We start from the raw sequence: 18,469 nt of genomic DNA, 5'->3' as shown, positions 1-18,469 counted from the left end.
AGCACTACTGCTGGACCGCGATCGGCGTTTCTCGTATCGGGGGATTTCGTCCGTATTTCGGACCCGAAGCTCGGATATAAACTGGTCGGTTCGTCGTGTGGCGGGTTGTCGTTGGTTCGTCGGTGAGACACAGCGTGCTTGGCGCCGCGCGTCTAAGCGCTGGTTACGCGGGTCCTGATCATCGTCGCCGCAGTTTTATCAAGACGACCGTGTTTCACCACGAGGAGCACGAAAGGAGATACGACGAGGCACTGGCGGCGTGTATCAGACCCGACGTCGCGGCCGCCGCGTACGTCCGCTGCCGAGGAGAGGAAATCGGCGGCCGGGAAACGGCCCGCGGAGAGGCCCGCGAGCCAACGATACGGGGAAAAAGAGACCGGACGACGGGGTTCAAGGGTCGCGCCGGACACACGATCGAACGAGAGCCGGCCGCCGGTCGTACCAGCTCTCCTTCGCGCCGCGACGACTTCGTGCCGACGAGACGATCTCAACGACGTGGCCGATAGATCGGCCAGCCTAATGGACTACCCGTGGATCCGCGGCACGCCGATCTTCCACCTTTACCCGAGTGCAGCTTTTCCGGAGGGTTTTGCTGGGGCTGCCTCGTCTCTCCAACGCTGATCGCGTCTCGATTATATCGTACGTACTATTCCGCGATCCTAAGACAGTCCGCAACGACGTTATTACTTTCTATTGTATCAGAGAACTTTTTGCTTTCGTCGAGCGATGTTTGTTCTAGTTGAATTTGGGAGACCGTGTATCGTAATCGATTTATCGTAGAGCCACGGATCGCTGATAACGACGGCCTATTGGACGCGAAGAAGTTATAAGAATTTCTAGCTCTAGAATTACCCGGCATAGTTCGATAGTACTGAGAAATTATTTTTTATAACATTGATTGATACGGTTCGATATAGCATTATCGATTGTCGTCATCTATCTTGTCTCTTGCTACCTCTTCTCGAAATAGTAGGAAACTTTCTATAACTCGCGACACACGGTCGCCGGAATTAATATTCGGACACCTTTGGAAATAAAATAACTTTCTAAAAATTTGCAGAGAATTAGGTTTTCTTCGAGTGGTCAATATTTAAGAGATCTAACGCTGTCGCGTTGCTCCTTGGAACGATTTCGGATATTCGATAATATTATTTCACGATAATATCAAATGCTACGTACTGAAACATTGTAATCTCGTGTAACGTTTCGAACAATGTCATTTCGAATAATATTTCAAGCAACGTCCGCTTGAAAGGTGGCCAGGTCTGACTGGAACAATGCTGTTCACCCGATTTATTCGATTGACCTTCGATTCGACATCAGTCTTACCTGTCGTCTATTTACTGTTTCTCTTGTTGCGCAGCATCGCGCGTGACCCTAATGTCCGCGATAGAATGGAACGTTCATCGACGGGTAATCGAAATATCTCCGAGAATTTTCCATCCGGCCCACTGTTCTCTATTTAAATAATTCTATGCGCGGTACTCCAGCGCACTCTTTCTTCTTTTTATCATTCTCGCGCTTGTTATCTATGGGTATCGTTAAGAGTGACCTTAACTTTTTGTACAATATATATATGTATATATATTCATCGATATCGCAATCTCGAGTGTCCATTTTTCTTAAGAAATCGGCTATCAAAAAGTCAGATTTATTAATATATCGGTATCATTAATACGTCGTACGAAGATTCCAAAATGTCCGCTGCTCCTCATGCAAATTCTTGTCGATTTTGCGAGTTCTCCAACGTTGCAAAAATCAATGATTTTTCATCTTTTGTTCAGCCTAACGCGTTGCTCTCTCGGTTTTTAATTTCAGCAATTAAAATATAAATGAAAAATGATACTGTATTAAATTGTAGTATGAATTTTAAGATCGTTTGTTGGTCAGCTTTCTACAGCTGCGACCTTTTAAAAATACCGATTTCGTCGAATTCTTTAAGGGAAGATCGCGCCGCGTGACAATTGTTTCCCTCTCAAAAATCGAGAGCCGCTCGTTTCAGTGAAAAATCGCGAATGACACGAGTTTTCTGCTCGGTTCCAGCCGACGCGACACGGCCGCACGTTCTCCTACTTCGCCTTAATCAATTCGAATCGTCACATTCGTGCGTTTCTTGTGCGTCGATGGATATTATCGCGACGAGGAAGGACGCGTCGCCCGGCATCGTTCATAATACAACGTACGCCGCGGTGACGTCCGAGACCGTGCATGTGTGTTGTAACGGCCGAACCAACATGTAAGTATATACAGCCGAGCATTGTACGTGTAACGCGTTATGTAATCCAGCGTCTCGTTACATCTCTCGCGGCAGCGCGCGTAAAAACGTGGAAAATAATGGGTCGGCCCGCAACAGATCACGCGGCTTTCGTTTCGATTTCAATTTTTCCCCCGCGTCACAATCGTCTAAACAGAGTTGCATGTCTCCGCGCTCTGGTTTCCCTTCGGTTGCACGATCGATTCTTCAAAGTTTTAATGGAAACAATATTGCGAATAAATTCCCGAATCCAATTTTATTCAAAGAATATTTGGATGAAATTTTTATTAAGAAAATAACGTGAGAAAATTCTCTTTGATGTGAAATTGTATTCCAGCAAGCCGGACCCCGAATTGAATTAAAATTAAAAGCCCAGAATATTTTGTTCCCGTGGACGGGGCCCCAGCTGTCACTGTAATCACCGTGCGCGGCTGTTGCTGTCTTTATCGTCCAGGCGACGCGATAAATGGTACGGGGGCCGAACAATTCAATTAAAAATTCAGGTGTTTACGTAAGCCTGTCCTGCCACATTGAACCAGCAGTAGCCTATCGTTAACCATCTAACCGGGTAGCTCTGTATCGAAGTTATCGCTATCAGGTCAATGTCGCCGTCGATGCACACGTGCGACGTTTCTAACTGTTAGCTCCAAGTTGTAACACTGTTTACAGTTTTCCCGGTGCTCCATAAATCTTCCGATAACTGCGGTTACTAAGTTTGCCGGTTTAGCTACGGTTTGTTCCGTTTTTGTATAATCCCGGTCTCTGGCAGAACTGCTATTCGCGGCAATGTTAAGCGAAGCTTGAAAAAATTCAGCTGGTTGGAAATGGCACTGGCGTCGGTCGCGGTTTTCCACACGTAGCGAGAAACGAGGAGTCCTGTTACTAACGCGTGCACGGTTTAGCGACTATTCTTGTTGTTAAGACAATTCAGAGTTCTGTTAATCTCAAGTTTAGTTAATTCATGGCTAGCCAACATTTTCGTCAAGTGGACAGTGTTCAATTCTGATCCCAACCCGTGATTTCATCTTCCTAAATCCGCATCTAGGGGTGGAAATTAACCCCCAAATATTCTGCTATTTTTTAATGTCATCGCTGCAATTCGCAGACCGTGCAAAACAAGAAAGAACACCTCAAACAAAAGCTATTCTTTTTCTCCAAGAATCGATTATATCGAACCGTGATGGTGGTGTCCACCCTTGGCAACACCCTTGGAGCACTGCCCCGTTAATATTTCTTTCGGCGACCGTCGAAAATCATCATCGTAAACAGTGGACAATATCGTCCGATAAGAAACGTGTCCCCGTTTATCTGTTGAAACGGAACGTTCCTCAGATAATTAATCCGACGAAGAGACAGCCTGTCCTCCCTTTCGATCGCGGGCAGCCGCGTGTTTGATTCGTGATTCCTTGATCGTACGATACCGAGCCGCGAATCAACATCACTCGGGAACGTGCTCTCTCCTCCCGGTTATCAATAAAAACAAGCGACGCGACGCGACGAAAAGCTTTGTACCGTACGTTTCCCCCGACGTAACGTGATCATCATACCCCTTTAAATTTCGTCGCGTCCGAGATCTCTGATCCGTTACGACACCGACCGCCAGTCATCGGACGATCGTGTGACGACGAAATCTGTTAAACCGCTCATGGTGCGTCGATCAGAGATATGGAATCTGAATCGTACTCCTTGCACAGTCCAATTAAGATCGAAGAGATTATACAAGATCTAACGCACGATGCAACCAATATCGAGAAACGACTATGTTGCGATCACCTGTGTGCCGACAAAAAGTTGCTGAAGCTGGCCGTGATTTTTTTGAGAACCGAGGGAAAACGCTGCGTTGCGTGTCCTGTCACAATTACTTTCTTGTCGCTGGTCGGTAGACTGTGATTTTTATGCAACGTGAAAATCTTCTGCGTTAATTACGAGATACCAGAGCCACGGAAACGTTTATTCCTCTTCTGAATCGTCGAACGTATTGCGAATGATGGAATAATATTTTTCGTGTTTGTCATAAATGTATAAAGTTCGTGACAAGTCTCGTAGATAGAGGTTGTTCGATATATGTACCATTAAACCGTTTGGATTAGTTTTCGCTGGGCGCACATTTCCGCGTAATTCGATAAAATTATCGTGGCGTAAGTATCGTTAACATGAATTAGTCATCGCGACCCGCATCGATCGCATCGTTGCAGTTTGTCATTCGTCAATGCTTAGCATCGACGTGCAGTTCCTTCTGTGTTCGGCGGCGAACAAACGAAGAAGCTCTGCTAAGAAATTTAATATCGCATCTCACCTATTAGTAACAAAACAAAAATAAAGACACAGGACGAACACCAACGCATGACTAACTATCTCAACTAAAGTTCAAGCTGTTATTCAATCCGGAGGAGCGAACGCATTCGTTACAAATCAATTACGTAGTATTGACATCTACCTTATCCAATCTCGCTGATAAAATAGGATCGAACAGTGCATTGATACAGCACTTTTATTGCCGCGTATCTCTCGTACCGTCTTTTATAGATGCGATGCACACGCCCGCGGCCGTTCAGCGTTTATTATCGTGCGAACCAGATTATCGTACACACAGGATAGTTTGGCTCGATAAGATCGTTCGTTTGTACGTGTCGAAAGAGGATCGCGTGAACAATGAGTATATGTATTTGGTGCTAGAATGGTTTCGTAAACGAGCGCGGTGTCCGTTCGTTCCTCTGCACTCGCTTCTTTCTATCTGTTTGCGGGTTCCGATCTCGTTGCAAAAATAAATAAACGCGGCTTTCGGCTGTTGGCGACGCGATTGGCCGATTAGGGACCCAGGTAGATTTATAACAGTCGGTTTCAGAGTCCGATAGCGACGCGGGACGCGAAAATCATACGATTTGTACGCATCATCCATTGATAAGTGCAGTATCGTTTATTGCATAACCCGCGTATGCGATTAATAACAACACATGTCACGCTAGCGCTATAGCGATCGAAGCAAACAAATTCTTTCGTTCGTAATAGAAACGCTCGTACGTACGCCTGCACCCGATTCTTACTGGCGCACTTTCAATTCGAATACGTGCTCGTATTTTTTTTCGCTCGTACCGAGCTGCTTTTCGTGTCAGATTATCGCACCGAGCGCCTCTTTATCGAAGCCGGTGTTGCAAAATTCAATCGAGCGATATTCTGCGAAAATTTATACGATACACAGAAGTATAAAAATATAGTGTGACGAGTTTATCAAAACTATACCGTAGCAGTTATTACGTACCGAAAGTACAATCGATTATAAGCGGATCCTTATTATCCGTGAAATATATTACACCGAATGATAATCGAGTAACACGCATGCATATTTTGCTTCAGCGACGCGTTCGAATTCAACCAGCGTTTCGCTGACTTCGGTTGCCAATTTAATTCGCAAGCATTGACCCACGCAATTATATTAGTTCCACCATTTCCTTGAGAAATCATTTCCAGCTGAAATATGTCGAGCACGAATGTTCGATGAGAACCGATTTGTGCGAGAGACCAACAATTTCGTTCCAACGTGCAACAATTTTATGGATCACCTAATAAAACCCTACGTTCGCATAAAACATATGTAGCCCACCAAATACCATTTACTGTTAGTCACGAATGAATAATCAATTAGTTTCATTACGCAAGTACGAGAAAAATAGAATTTCGACGGCAGAGACGCGGGAAATTTATTGCTCTCGTTCTTGGTAATCGAATCTACGGCATGGATATTAATGCAAGGTATACGGGGGGGCTTTTTCGTCGTTACGCGTTCTACATAATACATGTATTTGCAACGACACAAATTACAACCGTACCTGTTCGCATAAATGAAGCAACGTCTGCTAAGTTTATCCGAAAAAATGTCGCGCATAGCGTACGGACGAATAGTAATGAACAACTGGATTTTTTCCGGTATGTATTATAATTATTTCCGTATAGTTAGCGGTCGCGAGCTCAATGGATTTTCACACGAGGTAATCAAAAAATTGACAGAGCGTTCCGATTGGACCGCTGGCGAGTCAGGCGACGTATGGCGTGTTGTGATTGGTCCATGTGAAGCGTGCGGTGTATCCAAGGAGCACGCGTTACCAACCGATGTATACCGAACGCAAAGAATCATAATCATAACTAGAAAACACATTTCCCCGATGCCGTCTAATAGAAGGCAATAATATAAAGGCCGCGGTATCACGAAAATAAGAGACTCACCGGTGACGGATCCTTCGCGGTGGAGTGGCAGCCTCCTCGCTGAGGTTAGGTTCGTCTTTCCCTTCCCGTTCTGTCATTCGAACGGATTCTCTTTGCGATTCGACGAGAATAAACACCACCCGACACTGATTATCCCCGATTATTCTTCGGAAACGATCGAGCGTAATCGATCACGGCGTATTTAGTTATTGTCACCTCTTGTACATGGATTTTTTCGCTTCCGCTACTAAGGCAGGTGCACCATGGCGCAGCATGAAGAATTCATATACCGACATCACACCGCCTTCGAGTTTCGCCGTCCGTTACGCCACGCCAAAGGTTTTCCTTATCGGTAAAGAAGTACCTTTCAGTCAACTTTTCTGTAACCAGAGGTCAGGCCCTCGCAGGTACAGTGTTTTTCGAATCGTCGTGACCGGTACTATGGACGAAATTAGGTTGGACGTAAACATTCTCATTTTAATTGTTACCAAAGTATGTATCATGACTGAAATCAATCGATCGATGGAAATAATTTCTTACCGTGCAGCATGACGTATTGTCCTCGATTAATCCGTCTCATAAATATTAGATATTGCAGGAGTTCAACGAATGGAATTTGAAGAACTCCGTTGGAAAAACGAAGTACCGTCACATTGACGTTACTCTGACGAAAAATGGCGCGAACTACGCGATACAGGCTACGAACTACGGGCAATCCGCGGATAATATTTTACAGTTTTTCAATAAGATATTTCGCCAATTCGTCGCAAGAAACGTGTTTCATAAAAATTCACTGATTGGTACAATATACACGAGAGATAAACACGATCATCATGCTGCGATTGGTCTGCGTTTCACAAAAAAATGTTTATCGTTGACCAGAAAAACAACTAATGAAAGTCTAATGGATTTTTCTCACCGAAAAAACTATTTGTCGCTACAGTTACAGGTCGATGAATTTTCATGAGCGTTGTTTCAACCCACGAATTGCAAAAAGATTGTTCCCCTTTTTTCTCTCGTATGTTACAGCATAGATTACGTCCCAACGATCTCGATGAATTTTCAAGGATTATGTTGAACGAAATCGCCTCGTTGCAACGACCAACAACGACCGTTGAAACAAAGTTCACCGTGCACCGCGACCGAACCGTGATTTACAATAATCACGTATCGTTAGACGATAATTACAAATCGTGCCGAGTGTTCGCCACCGCGCTAACAAATATAATTAAACACAGCGTTAACGTCGAGTTCAAAGAGAACTGTTTCTCTATGTTGAGAGTGAATAATTCGCACGACGTAGAGACCGCTGTTATGGTTAAACTGTTGCCGTTGATACACGAAAATTACACTTTTCCGGGTGACAAATAAAAACCGAAACTCTACTTTATTATCGCGACTCCACAACGAGACTGATGTAACAAGAGCTTAAAAGAAATAAAACATTATTGCTGTACCGTGTAATTCGTATTATTCCGCGTCGATAATAACCCCACTTACGATATCCATATCCATACCCGTTACAACAACAACAATTTCCACAAGTGCGATATAAACGTCGTCGCTGGAATTTTACGGTACGTTTATCGTTCAGATAAAATCCTAACATACTATTCTTTACAAAAATATCCCGAAGGTAGATTCTTCGACTACTCCAATTGTCTCAATTGTTCATAAATGTTTTCTTTGTAAATTGCTGGGCAATTATTTTACTAACATACCGTCGACGTTCTAGATGCCCTTCAATTTCGAAAATCGGGAACCGCGGCGTTCGCAGTTTCAAATATTGCCGCGACGGGCCGAGCAACCGGCAGAATGCCGCGCAAGCGCAGAGGGGCGCGCGATGCGTAGTGCATATCCAGTGTTCCGGCAGTCAAGACGCGAGGGTCAGGTTAGGCAGGTCGGGCTGACAGCGCGTCGAAAACATCGTTCCGCAGTCGCTCGTAAATGAAGGTTAACCTCGGTGTGAGCGCAGTGAGAACCGCGGCGAAGAACGAAGGCGATGCTACGGCAGAACTGTCAACAAGATCTCCGTATCGGTTTGGTAGTCTCGCGGTGAATTAGCCATAGGGACAAACATGGCTCGCGTTCCGGCAGACGTGTGTTTTTCTCGGTGGTGAACCTGTCTCTCTCTCTCTTTTCTCGCTGTATCCCTTGCCTCCGTCTCTCTCTCGCTAGGGCAGGGATCCTCAACCTCGGGAGTGGTGATATTCACACGCAAGTACGTAACGCACACAGGGCAGCGGCGATCGCGGACAGAGAGAGACGCGTCTACACGCGGCTATATTAATATACCAACACGGTAAGGGAAGAGGAGCTTCCCGCTTGTTAGTATGCAAGTGCCGTTTCGTAGCCCCTTACGTGGCCTTATTTGCACTCGCGTACGATCCGGCCCGCGAAACCAATCGAAATGACCGATGATCCATTATCGTTCGCATGATATTTCTCGGGTGCACGGCCTCGGCCCATGTAAGTACCTTTAAACGATCCCAAGGAGCATCTCCGCCGAACGCATCGTGTTCCCGTCCCCTGTGTTTCTTTTTCTCTTGGATGTAAGTGTGCGTTTGTGTGTGTGCGTGCGTGTGCGTGTAACGGTGCAGTAAATGGCGGAGGATGTAAAAGGGCTCTCCGAGTCTACGATGTACCAGCAGAGAGTTATCGGTATCGTCGTTCCCCTGACATAACCGCTGTTACTTTCCTCGTTCGTGGTTTCAGGTGAGAGTCGATATTCCAAGCAGATATTTCGTCCACCCCGATTATTCCCGTGTCTAACCACCGTTCGATAGGTTTTCCCCGTACTGCCGCTATCAACGGCCGTACGATGTAAATACGCGCCTCCTATCTTGTGTTTAGTTTATTTTCGCGTTTACTCCGACGAGAATTTTGTCCGGCAAGTTCATTGCACCTAACACCCCGCGATCCTATGCACGGGGCCACCGCGTGCAACGCGATCTCGACGGGAACGTTCGACGTTCCTCCGACGGGCCTTATAACCTCAAAATCTGTCCGTCGCCAGTGCCATTCGTATAACACGTCGGTGTCCCAGGTGTTTCCGGTAACGGATACACGCAGCGAATACGCGTTAACGCGGTGTTCACGGTGCACGAGCGGAAGCTTGTTCTAACGCTTTGTCGGAATGTCAAATATCTCGTTTACAATTATCCGCGTCAATTACACCTGTTATACGATACGCGGTATTACGGAACGGTCGGAAGCGTTTTTAATCGTGCCCCGGACGTTTTTACGAACTGCGAGCGGTCGTTTAAGTCTTTCTATTTTTTCTGGTTCACTGATTTTTTATGGGATTTATCGCAGCCGGAGAGAGTACAGACCGGGGGAATTGTACAGCTTAAGGGAGCCACCTACGATTCCCCGATGCCCTTGAAATGTGTCTGTCAAGGTCTGTGTTCCGGGCAACTTTTTCCGACAATAATCAGCCTCTGTCTTTTGGTTTTTAAGATGCTTGCGAACGGGTTACCGAGCTAGAGATCCGAACCGACTTGGAATTCAATCGAATAGCCTGTCCGACGGGACACCGGGTCTATTTCGACACGGAATTTGCAGCCTCCCGAATATTCGGGGAAATTAAATAAAACCGTACGTTTATTGTAATAACCAGAGTGCGTATTTTTATGCAAAATCCCTTGCATAACTGTTTTAGCCAGTTGTCAATAATATACACTGCCGATAAAAATAACAGCATAGGAAACTGTTGCATAAAAATTGGCCAACTTCGATCGACGTTAACTCCGCGAGAAGTCGTCGCATTATGATGGTACTTTTTTTAAATTAAAGCTTGAAACTTCTACTTTCAGATAAGCGTTCCGGATTCGATGTTTGACGCGCCCCCCCGCGTGACTGTAACGATCTAAATGCGAGGCCACGATGTTTGCCGTATCGAAGATCGCCGAGTTCGACAGAAACCGCGGACTTTGTAAAATGTTTTTCACCGTACAATTGCATCGAGAGGCCTACACGGATGATCTGAAATTTCTTTGAACCTCTCTTTCTCTGCGCCGTTTCGAATTTCACGGTGCACGCATAAAGTCCGCAGAGCCAACGATACGAGAAAAACAATTCGCCGAGAGAACGATCCTCGGCGTCGTATTATTTCGGTGGCCATCCGACGGGAGATTGACCGGGCCACGCGTTGGGGAGACGGTGTTCGCCGACAGGGTGTAAATAAAAGCAAATTAATAGGCGCGTATGCTGTCGGTAAAAAAAGAACGCGAGCACAGCCTTGTCCGCGAGGTTTGGAAGAGCTCGGGGTCTGTAACGCGATAAGGGCTTCTCGTGTGCACGACGCTTAATTAAGTTCTCATTGTGCAGGTTGCACAACCGGAATAGAGAAAAACAATCCGTGCGGGTTGCAATTAAGCAACGGACGCGGCGGCCGCGCGCGCGTTGGAACATCGCTACGGGAATAACAATACTACCGCGATGCCGCGGGGGGTAGGGCGGGGATCAAAGAATAGGGGGGGATGAAAGAAAACGGCTGCACAGCACGGCCGGCGGTATTCGCATTCCGGTTGCACCGCGCGAAGTATGATAGTAACCTTGGCATAGTAAAGTTATCGGAAGAGCGTAATCTTCTCCCTGCTGAAAAACCCCACCTTGACTCGCCTCTATCAGGGCTTGTTAAGCTTTATCAAGCGGCGTGTCAACGACTTCGCGAACTTATTCAGCCCGATCGCATATCCGTCGCACGCCGGATTACGTGCGACTTCTCGACACGGTTGCGCCCTGGTGTCTTCCGATCCGTCGCGTGCCTTTCGAAAATGACCGTTATAGGAGTGACAGGTTACGGCCCGTCGGTAACGACCGTTGCCGTTTGAATTACAGGCGAGGCTCGAGAGCCTACTTGCTATCGCACACCGTAAAGATACAATCGCTGTGTATACAGCCAGACCGTCGATTATCCGAATTCGTAATTGATAGTCGGTTTCTTTTTATACTCGGTCAATTATTAATACAATAGCCATTTAAGAAAAATTGATAGAATTAACAAACAGAAATTGCGACTTTCACATAGCCGAACCATTATTTCCAACTTGGTAAAGAGACTTAAAAATCGATAAGAGCGACTACCGCAAGGTCTTTGTTTCAAAATACACGTACACTGTTGCGATTCTAGGGCGAACGCGAGAATTGAAGAAGCAGACATTGTACTCAATTGGCCGGTTGATTCTTTGAGTAACTCGATCGGCCGAGTCCTGCCGCGAGTAATTTTATTACACCATTGATACCTTGAATAGATGGATTGTTTGAGCGGCTCCGCGCCACTCCGTGGACAGTTTGCTTATGTAAGAAAGATAGTCGGTAGCTCGTTTGTAATGAGTACTGAATAGTATGCTTCATTGAGTCAGGGCAAATTGGTTCTTCGAATACATTCTATCCGATGCGCGCCGTTTATAAAATAAAATTACGCGGCCGATTTGATCGAAGTGTAATAGCTCGAGTATTTTTTATTATTTGGCGTGTAAGGTGCTAGCCACGGTGATCGCACTATGGCGAACGCTTTTAGTTTTGACTCAGGCGACACCGAAGCCCAAACACACTCGGATCGAATTAACTTCTACGGATTCGAATTTATTGATCGAATTCACCATCCGAGGAGCCGCGTTGTAACTGCACTATAGCTTCTCGCGGTATGACTCATTTGAAGAATTGATCGGAGACGTCCCGCCAACGATTTCATCGACTTTGCAAACAACTTTCTTGAAGTTCTATCTCCTTGATGCAATAATGTTCTGGGGCAGTGCGCAGGGGGATGTTACACAATTGGCCGTCTCCCATTTTCGCGCAGCTTGCATACGTCTACCGTAAAATGTCTCTATATTCTTTTAACTTTTTTTATAAATCCTACAATGAATCGTTTACGAATCGGTCGACACGGTTCTTTATGGAAAATGTATAAAATTCATTTATGAGCTATCAATGATATCGTATTTTAAATAATAATAGTAATATTTTCACGGTTGAGCCACGGGCGCGTTAAAATCTGTTAATCGCAATTAATTGACACACGCCAGGTCTACTTTCATTCCCAGCTGTTCGAATAATCTGGAGTTTTCGGTGCGGCAGCAACTCCTCGTTAGAAACCGGAAGAACGAGATCCGTTCGACGTACCCCGCGCGCGTCTCTGGCTTAGCATTTTCGGTCGACGGTAGAACGCGTTCGCGAAACTGGATAAAATGTCGCGCGCGGTTAAAACGCGTTCGAATAGAAGCAACTATTCATTCCGGTGGCTCCCATTGATCCTCGCTCTCGGAAGAGGCTGCGTCGACACGTGACGAGAGCCACGACGACGCGGCGTCCTCATGCTCCAAATTGCTGCTATTGATATCACGGTGTATGTGTATCCCGGATATTCATAATTCCCAGTTTCGCCGGATGAAAAATCTGCCTCTCTCTCTCTCTCTCTTTTTCTCTCGCGACTATTTCCATCTGGCCGAGGGAAATATGTATGTTCGCGCGTTAGTCATGCCTGTGAAAAGCAACAGTGTGATTCAATCCTCCGGCCGCAGAAAAAAATAAAGGGAGAGGCCTTTGGTTCCGTTGTTTCAGGTTGCGCCACTCTGTGCTTTAACGTAATTGGCACCGGCTTCACCCCTCTTGCAGTGTAACCAACTCGTGATGAACGTTCCGTGCATAATGTAATGGGTATGAATTTGATTCGATCGTTCTAAATCGAATTCAAATTTTATTCCTCTTTAGATAGATTTCTAAAATTGACACGTGTAAGAAATAAAAATTGAATCGCGGAGCTTGTGAAGATTAATTAGTGTTAACGAAGCTCGTGTTATTTTCGTATTATGCTTGAAAGAAATTAATAAATCAGAGATAATACTATTACGTCCTACAATTTTTCGAAATTTCTCGTGTCAAGCGAACGCACCATAAAGGAACCTCTATAAGTAGTCTAGTTGAAGTTCGATCCAAAGGCAATCGTAATTTCTTTTGCGGAGCGAACTTCAACGACGACAGAGTCTCTTTCTCTCTTTCTCTATCCTGGTCCGTTCCAATTAACCCGATCCAAGCTCCGCGCGCACAAACATTTAAGATCCCGACGTATGGCAGCGGATGTGGCATAGGCTTTTTACTTGCGGCTTTGTTACACTTTTATTTTCACCGTTCTTCGACTGTGCTCTCCCGTTCCACTCTCGTTCCACGTTCTCGGCAGAAGTTGCACAAAAATAAAAAAAAAACAAATCCAAGAGAGAAAGAGAATACCAAAAAAAAAATAAGAATACGAGGAGATGGGGAAAAAAATGTAAAACGACGAAGGAATGAACTGTCGGTTTCGCTGGCGAATCCGCAACCGGATGCTCTCTATACCGTGAAGAAACGTTTCTCCGGCGATAGACCGTTCGTTAATTAGTCCGCGGAACATTGCCCGTGATAATTGTAATACCGTGGCAGGTCCTGTTTACTTTGCGATCCGATTGTAATTTGCTCCGATCAAACAACTATAAGGCTCGACAGCCTAATGTTCTCGCGAGAAATTTCGAATGTTCTCGGTAAAAAATGATAGCCCCCAGGATCGAAAATCCCTGCGTACGTACGTATACACTTTTTCCGCAGCTTACGTTTTACTTTCGAGTCTTAATTGCTTTGGAAAGCTGGCAACGGTAGAGAATTAGCGTTAATTCGTGCAAGGCTTCCTGCAGCAGATAGTTGTAATTACATGTCGGTACGAATATAACGCGCGCACGAATCCAAGAGCACATACTTACTTATGCGCTACTATTCACTATCTAATCCGACCACGTTATCCAACACGATCACTTTTGGTTTTATGGTCCCGCGTACAGTCAACGATCTCGCACCGTATTTACTTTGCATCACTCTACATTAATTTCTCCATTTTTCATTGGATATTTCATTCGGATCGCTCGTCCATAAATGATTCACCGGTTACATGACTTTTTATAGTATCGCATCTTTTCTTTCCGATTTATGCTACTTGTGCAACATATTTTCATGTTACTGCGACAGTGAGAATTTCGCAAAATATATAAAAATGTAGTAAATATATCGAATATAATATAAAAAAAAAAACGAAAAAACGTATATATCCCGATGGCAGAAATTCAAAAAAGTATGGCGAACGTATGTTACAGGATTCTCGACGAGTTGCCACAATTTCCGCAACAAAACGGGCCCTTTAAAATCCTAAATGGTTGAGTAAACAGGCTCCGCTCATCGATATCCATCGCGACACAAAGCGAAAATACACAGCAACGTCCGAAAAGGCCTCTCTCTCTCCCTCTCTCGAATAGCCACCAACCAAAGGCTGGTGTGTCCGCGTGTACGAAACCAGGCCATCCGGCGAATAATTCAATCCCGAAACGCCAAGGTGCTTTTAAAATTGAATTCTAGCTCCTGCTGATTCGGCGGCCAAGAGATCTTTCTCGCGGCGCTCCCAATAATAGACGGCATTTATTTTTGTCACATTCTCGCGGAACAACCCGCCTCTCGCGATTGTTCCCCCCGCACTTACATCATATTTACATGTCGTTCGTTGAATACACGGACGCTTTGTTATACCGCCACGGATCGCGACCGACGCGAGCGAGGAGGCACCTTGCCTCTCGGTACCCCCGGTGCTCGTAAGAATGGGCTTTAAATGGAGACGTCGAAAAAACAACTTTCACCTGTGCACCGGCATTTTACGCTAACGATGCGCCGCGTTTCGCTCGCGTTTTTCTAATTTCCTCCGTTAATTCTCCGTATCTCCTGCTGGTGGCGAAGAATTCCGTGTTATGAATACAGGGTGTCCCGGAAGTCACTCGCAATATTGAAATTAATTTTAAGTTGTTCAAAAGCTGAAAGCATAGTAAAAAATTGGTTAATATATCTGTATAATGGTAAATTATCTAACATTGTAATTTAATCGAAGGGTGGCTTTTCATTGCTTTTCTGATTTATTTGCGATTATAACTCTCCTAGCAATTTTTACTGCCCTCCGCTTCGAAGGCAATCCGAGACAAAGGCCGGCCGAATTAAACGACGAAGAAGACCGCGTCGAAGACAGCGAAAATTATTAGCCGTGTTATCTGGGTTAAGAGATCCGTACCAGGATCGCGCTTGCCTTCGCGAATAAATGCAATAATGCCCGGAGCCGCGCGAGAGGGTGGAATCGCGATAATATCAATGGTCAAGGCGCGCTCTCCGGTGCCCGGTGCTGCGCGGACAAAGAAAAGTGAAAATGCAGACGGTATTTAATTTCCATCGGTGGCCACCCGCGGCCCGACTCGGCCCGAACCGAATCGAGTACACGCCGCCCCGGTGCCCGATGAAAGTATCACGGACGACGAGAGAAACACGGCTCGCGACTAAACGCTTCTGCGTTCTCCTCGCCGCGTCCGAAGGCGGTCAGGTGAATTTGCTGTTTACAATCTGTCGACCTTGCCTCGTCGTCGGCATACGAGTGGCACACACGCGGCCATATAGCAAATCCCTCCCCAAAGTCTCCCGAGGAGAGCAGCCTTTAATCGCTGTAAGGTAAAGTGTCGGCGCGTCTCGTTGACTCGATCGCGATCAATCGGCGAAGACTGAACGCCGCTGAACGAGCCGCCGAGGCTACGTTAAAGGGTGGAAGACCCCCTTCCCCTCTCGCAACCCAGTGAATAATGTAAAACGATACATTAAATTAAAATTTAAACTTAATCACGTTTAAGCAAATTTAAGCTCGTAGTTGATCACGTTTAATTCAATTTAAATTTATGGTTGATCACGTTTAATTCAATTGAAATTCTTAGTTGAGAGATCCATTCTAAAAATTTACTAAAAATATTACACGAGTAAAACTTTGTCCTCGGAATGAAATTTTCTTCTGAGAATATATTCGTTGTCTTGTCCGGGTAGAATTTGTCTCGACAATTTGATACGTTTCTAGTTCGATTCGAACAATGCCGTAAGGCGGGCACGATGCCGACGGTCGGTCCGTAAGATTATAATAAATATTCCGGCGTTATAAAAGCGGCGATAAAGACGGTCTGAGCACCATGGGAAAAATTGTTTGCGCAGAAGAACGCGGAAAGAGGAATAATGGTTCAATCGAGAGGAAAGTAAAATCTCCAGCCGTCATCCTGGCGCGTGGCAAACCAGGCCAGAGGCCTGGATCCTCGTCCTCCTCGTCCTCGTCCACGGAGAGGCTGCAAAGGATGCCAGGACCGGCTCAAGAGAGGCCCCGGGCGCAACGGCTCACCGACATCGAGCCGCAGACTTCAAAAGTGAGTTGAATCATTCTTATTTAATTCGAATGCTATACTGTGCGTGACACGTTCTCCCGTCGAAACAACACACACTCGTCGTTTCTCGGCCGCGAGAATTCCTTGCATCGAACGCATTTGTTTGCATGAAGAGTGGAACCATCACCGTAGCGTAACAGTTTAGACGTGACGATTACTGTTGTGTGAACAATATATGATATAGTAATTAGCGGACTGCGAATTTTACACATTTATGGGAGAAATCTGCTGGCGAGATGGAACAGTGAAAACGTTCAAGGAAAGTAAAATCGCTGATGCATTGATTATAATTTATTTTAATTATTTAAGAGAGAAACGTGGTCGATTTATTAGCAAATATGTTTCGATTCGTGTTCGAGATAGGCAAGTTTTATTGAAAATAAAAATCCGCGGTCTAGGTGCGAGGAACGGTTGTTAAAAGTTTAACGTTGTTCTGGATCACGTGTTACGTGGCTTGAAACGCATTCGCTTGGATCGGAGATGTCGGAATCGATCCGGGGAGCAAATGGGATAGCCGAATTACATTAACGAAGGGTCGGGAGATCAATCTAGCGTGGATAGACGCGAATAGCATCAATCCGAGAACCGGAGGAGACGCGTCTCGGACGGTTCAAGTGCCGTCGGAATTGATTTTTGGAAATCTGGCCCGGTTTCGATGAAATTGCACCGAAATATTGTAAGATGATCGCGTCTCAATCAGCTAATGCAGCGCGACGGTAGTCGAATCGAAATGCTCTCAGGTCTTTTTTTATTCGTGGTTGGGGAACAGGGGGTGCACTTGGCATTAAAGAAGGGGGATGTATTGAGTCGGAAGCCGAGTGATTCGACTTGAGAGTACAAAGCTATTCGAGTTGGAATTCGAAGCTATTCGAGTTGGAATTCGAAGCTATTCGAGTTGGAATTCGAAGCGATTCGAGTTGGTATTCAAAGAGAATCGACTTGGAATTTAAAGCGATTTAACTCTGAATCGAAAGCAATTCAGCTCTGAGCCCAAAGCGATTTAACTCGGAATTCAAAGCGATCAAACTCGGGGGTCCGAGCGATTTAATAACGAAATAGGTGATCGGTGACAATTACGCATCGCTCACGGCGAATTATGTCTCGAGAGGTTCGACGGGATTTGATTAGAACAACCAGGAACTCGGCGGAAGCCAACCTAGATCGGGACCGATTTAGGTCAGACTGCTTCAAAGCCGGGGAGACCCGAATCGAATCAATCCAGCGCCATGAAAGTCAAATTAGATCAATTCGTAGTCGAGTCGCTTGTGGCGAAGAAACCACATTAAAGGGCAGCCGGATTCTATGGGGCAAATTCTAGATGAATTTTCGGACCACGACGTTCCCAATATATTGGTAACCGATTATCGTACTTGCCCGAGCATCTCAATTATTAAAAAATGTCTATCTTGTTAGTAGAACATAGAAAAAAGGTTTAACCTGTTCGTAAAATATGGAGAAAATATATACGATTTTCGAAACATTAAAAAATATTTAATATAAAAATGATTGAAGTTGTTTGCAAAACACGGAAGAAAACGACGGTGGATAACGTCGGCGCCGCATAAAGCCGAGGCATCGAAGGGCAATTTTGCCTTGGCGATAAATGAGAAGCGGCTAATTAAAACAGGTCGGTCTCGCACAAATGCCGCGCGCGGGCCTGTCTATCCGGGATGTTCAATTAAAGCCGCTACACGTTGTATCAACCGGATCATATTTCTAATAATTAATTGCCGCCGATGATATTGATTTAACGTAGCCG

At 45.4% G+C, this 18,469-nt stretch overlaps 3 protein-coding genes across 11 annotated transcripts in view; 2 read left to right on the top strand and 1 right to left on the bottom strand.

Annotated features, from left to right (window-relative positions):
• Acc (acetyl-CoA carboxylase) overlaps window positions 1-6,613 on the bottom strand; it is a 33,043-nt gene extending 26,430 nt beyond the window's left edge. The window contains exon 1 of one of the 2 annotated variants that reach the window (XM_078195088.1): window positions 6,476-6,613. Coding sequence is in view for 1 of the 2 variants with exons in the window: in XM_078195089.1 (XP_078051215.1) it covers window positions 6,476-6,552 (77 nt within the window). In the remaining variant the exon portion in view is untranslated. The remainder of the gene's footprint in view (window positions 1-6,475) is intronic. The other variant, XM_078195089.1, reaches the window with a different exon arrangement.
• LOC144477371 (uncharacterized) lies at window positions 501-7,910 on the top strand. Of its 2 annotated transcripts, XM_078195093.1 has the most exons (4): window positions 501-639; window positions 6,707-6,946; window positions 7,044-7,403; window positions 7,484-7,910. In XM_078195093.1, the coding sequence occupies exons 2-4, from the start codon at window positions 6,728-6,730 to the stop codon at window positions 7,823-7,825; spliced, it is 921 nt and encodes a 306-aa protein (XP_078051219.1). In that variant the 5' UTR covers window positions 501-639; window positions 6,707-6,727; the 3' UTR covers window positions 7,826-7,910. The 2 variants fall into 2 exon arrangements, with proteins under 2 accessions (XP_078051219.1, XP_078051218.1); XM_078195092.1 differs by lacking the exon at window positions 501-639 and having other exon boundaries at window positions 6,680-6,946.
• A 431-nt stretch (window positions 7,911-8,341) lies between these two features.
• Cdgapr (GTPase-activating protein CdGAPr) overlaps window positions 8,342-18,469 on the top strand; it is a 38,387-nt gene continuing 28,259 nt past the window's right edge. Inside the window, exons 1-2 of one of the 7 annotated variants that reach the window (XM_078194402.1) lie at window positions 8,342-8,675; window positions 16,487-16,692. In XM_078194402.1, the coding sequence (XP_078050528.1) occupies window positions 16,624-16,692 (69 nt within the window). In that variant the 5' untranslated portion in view covers window positions 8,342-8,675; window positions 16,487-16,623. Of the gene's footprint in view, window positions 8,924-8,953; window positions 9,170-15,607; window positions 15,837-15,903; window positions 16,092-16,486; window positions 16,693-18,469 lie in introns of those variants that run through there. The other 6 variants (XM_078194399.1, XM_078194401.1, XM_078194400.1 and 3 more) reach the window with 6 other exon arrangements.

The sequence above is a fragment of the Augochlora pura genome, chromosome 11, assembly GCF_028453695.1.
Source record: "Augochlora pura isolate Apur16 chromosome 11, APUR_v2.2.1, whole genome shotgun sequence".
In the NCBI taxonomy this organism is placed as follows: Eukaryota; Metazoa; Arthropoda; class Insecta; order Hymenoptera; family Halictidae; genus Augochlora; species Augochlora pura.
Note: the sequence above shows the minus strand (reverse complement) of the source record. Positions and strands in the feature narration are given on the sequence as shown.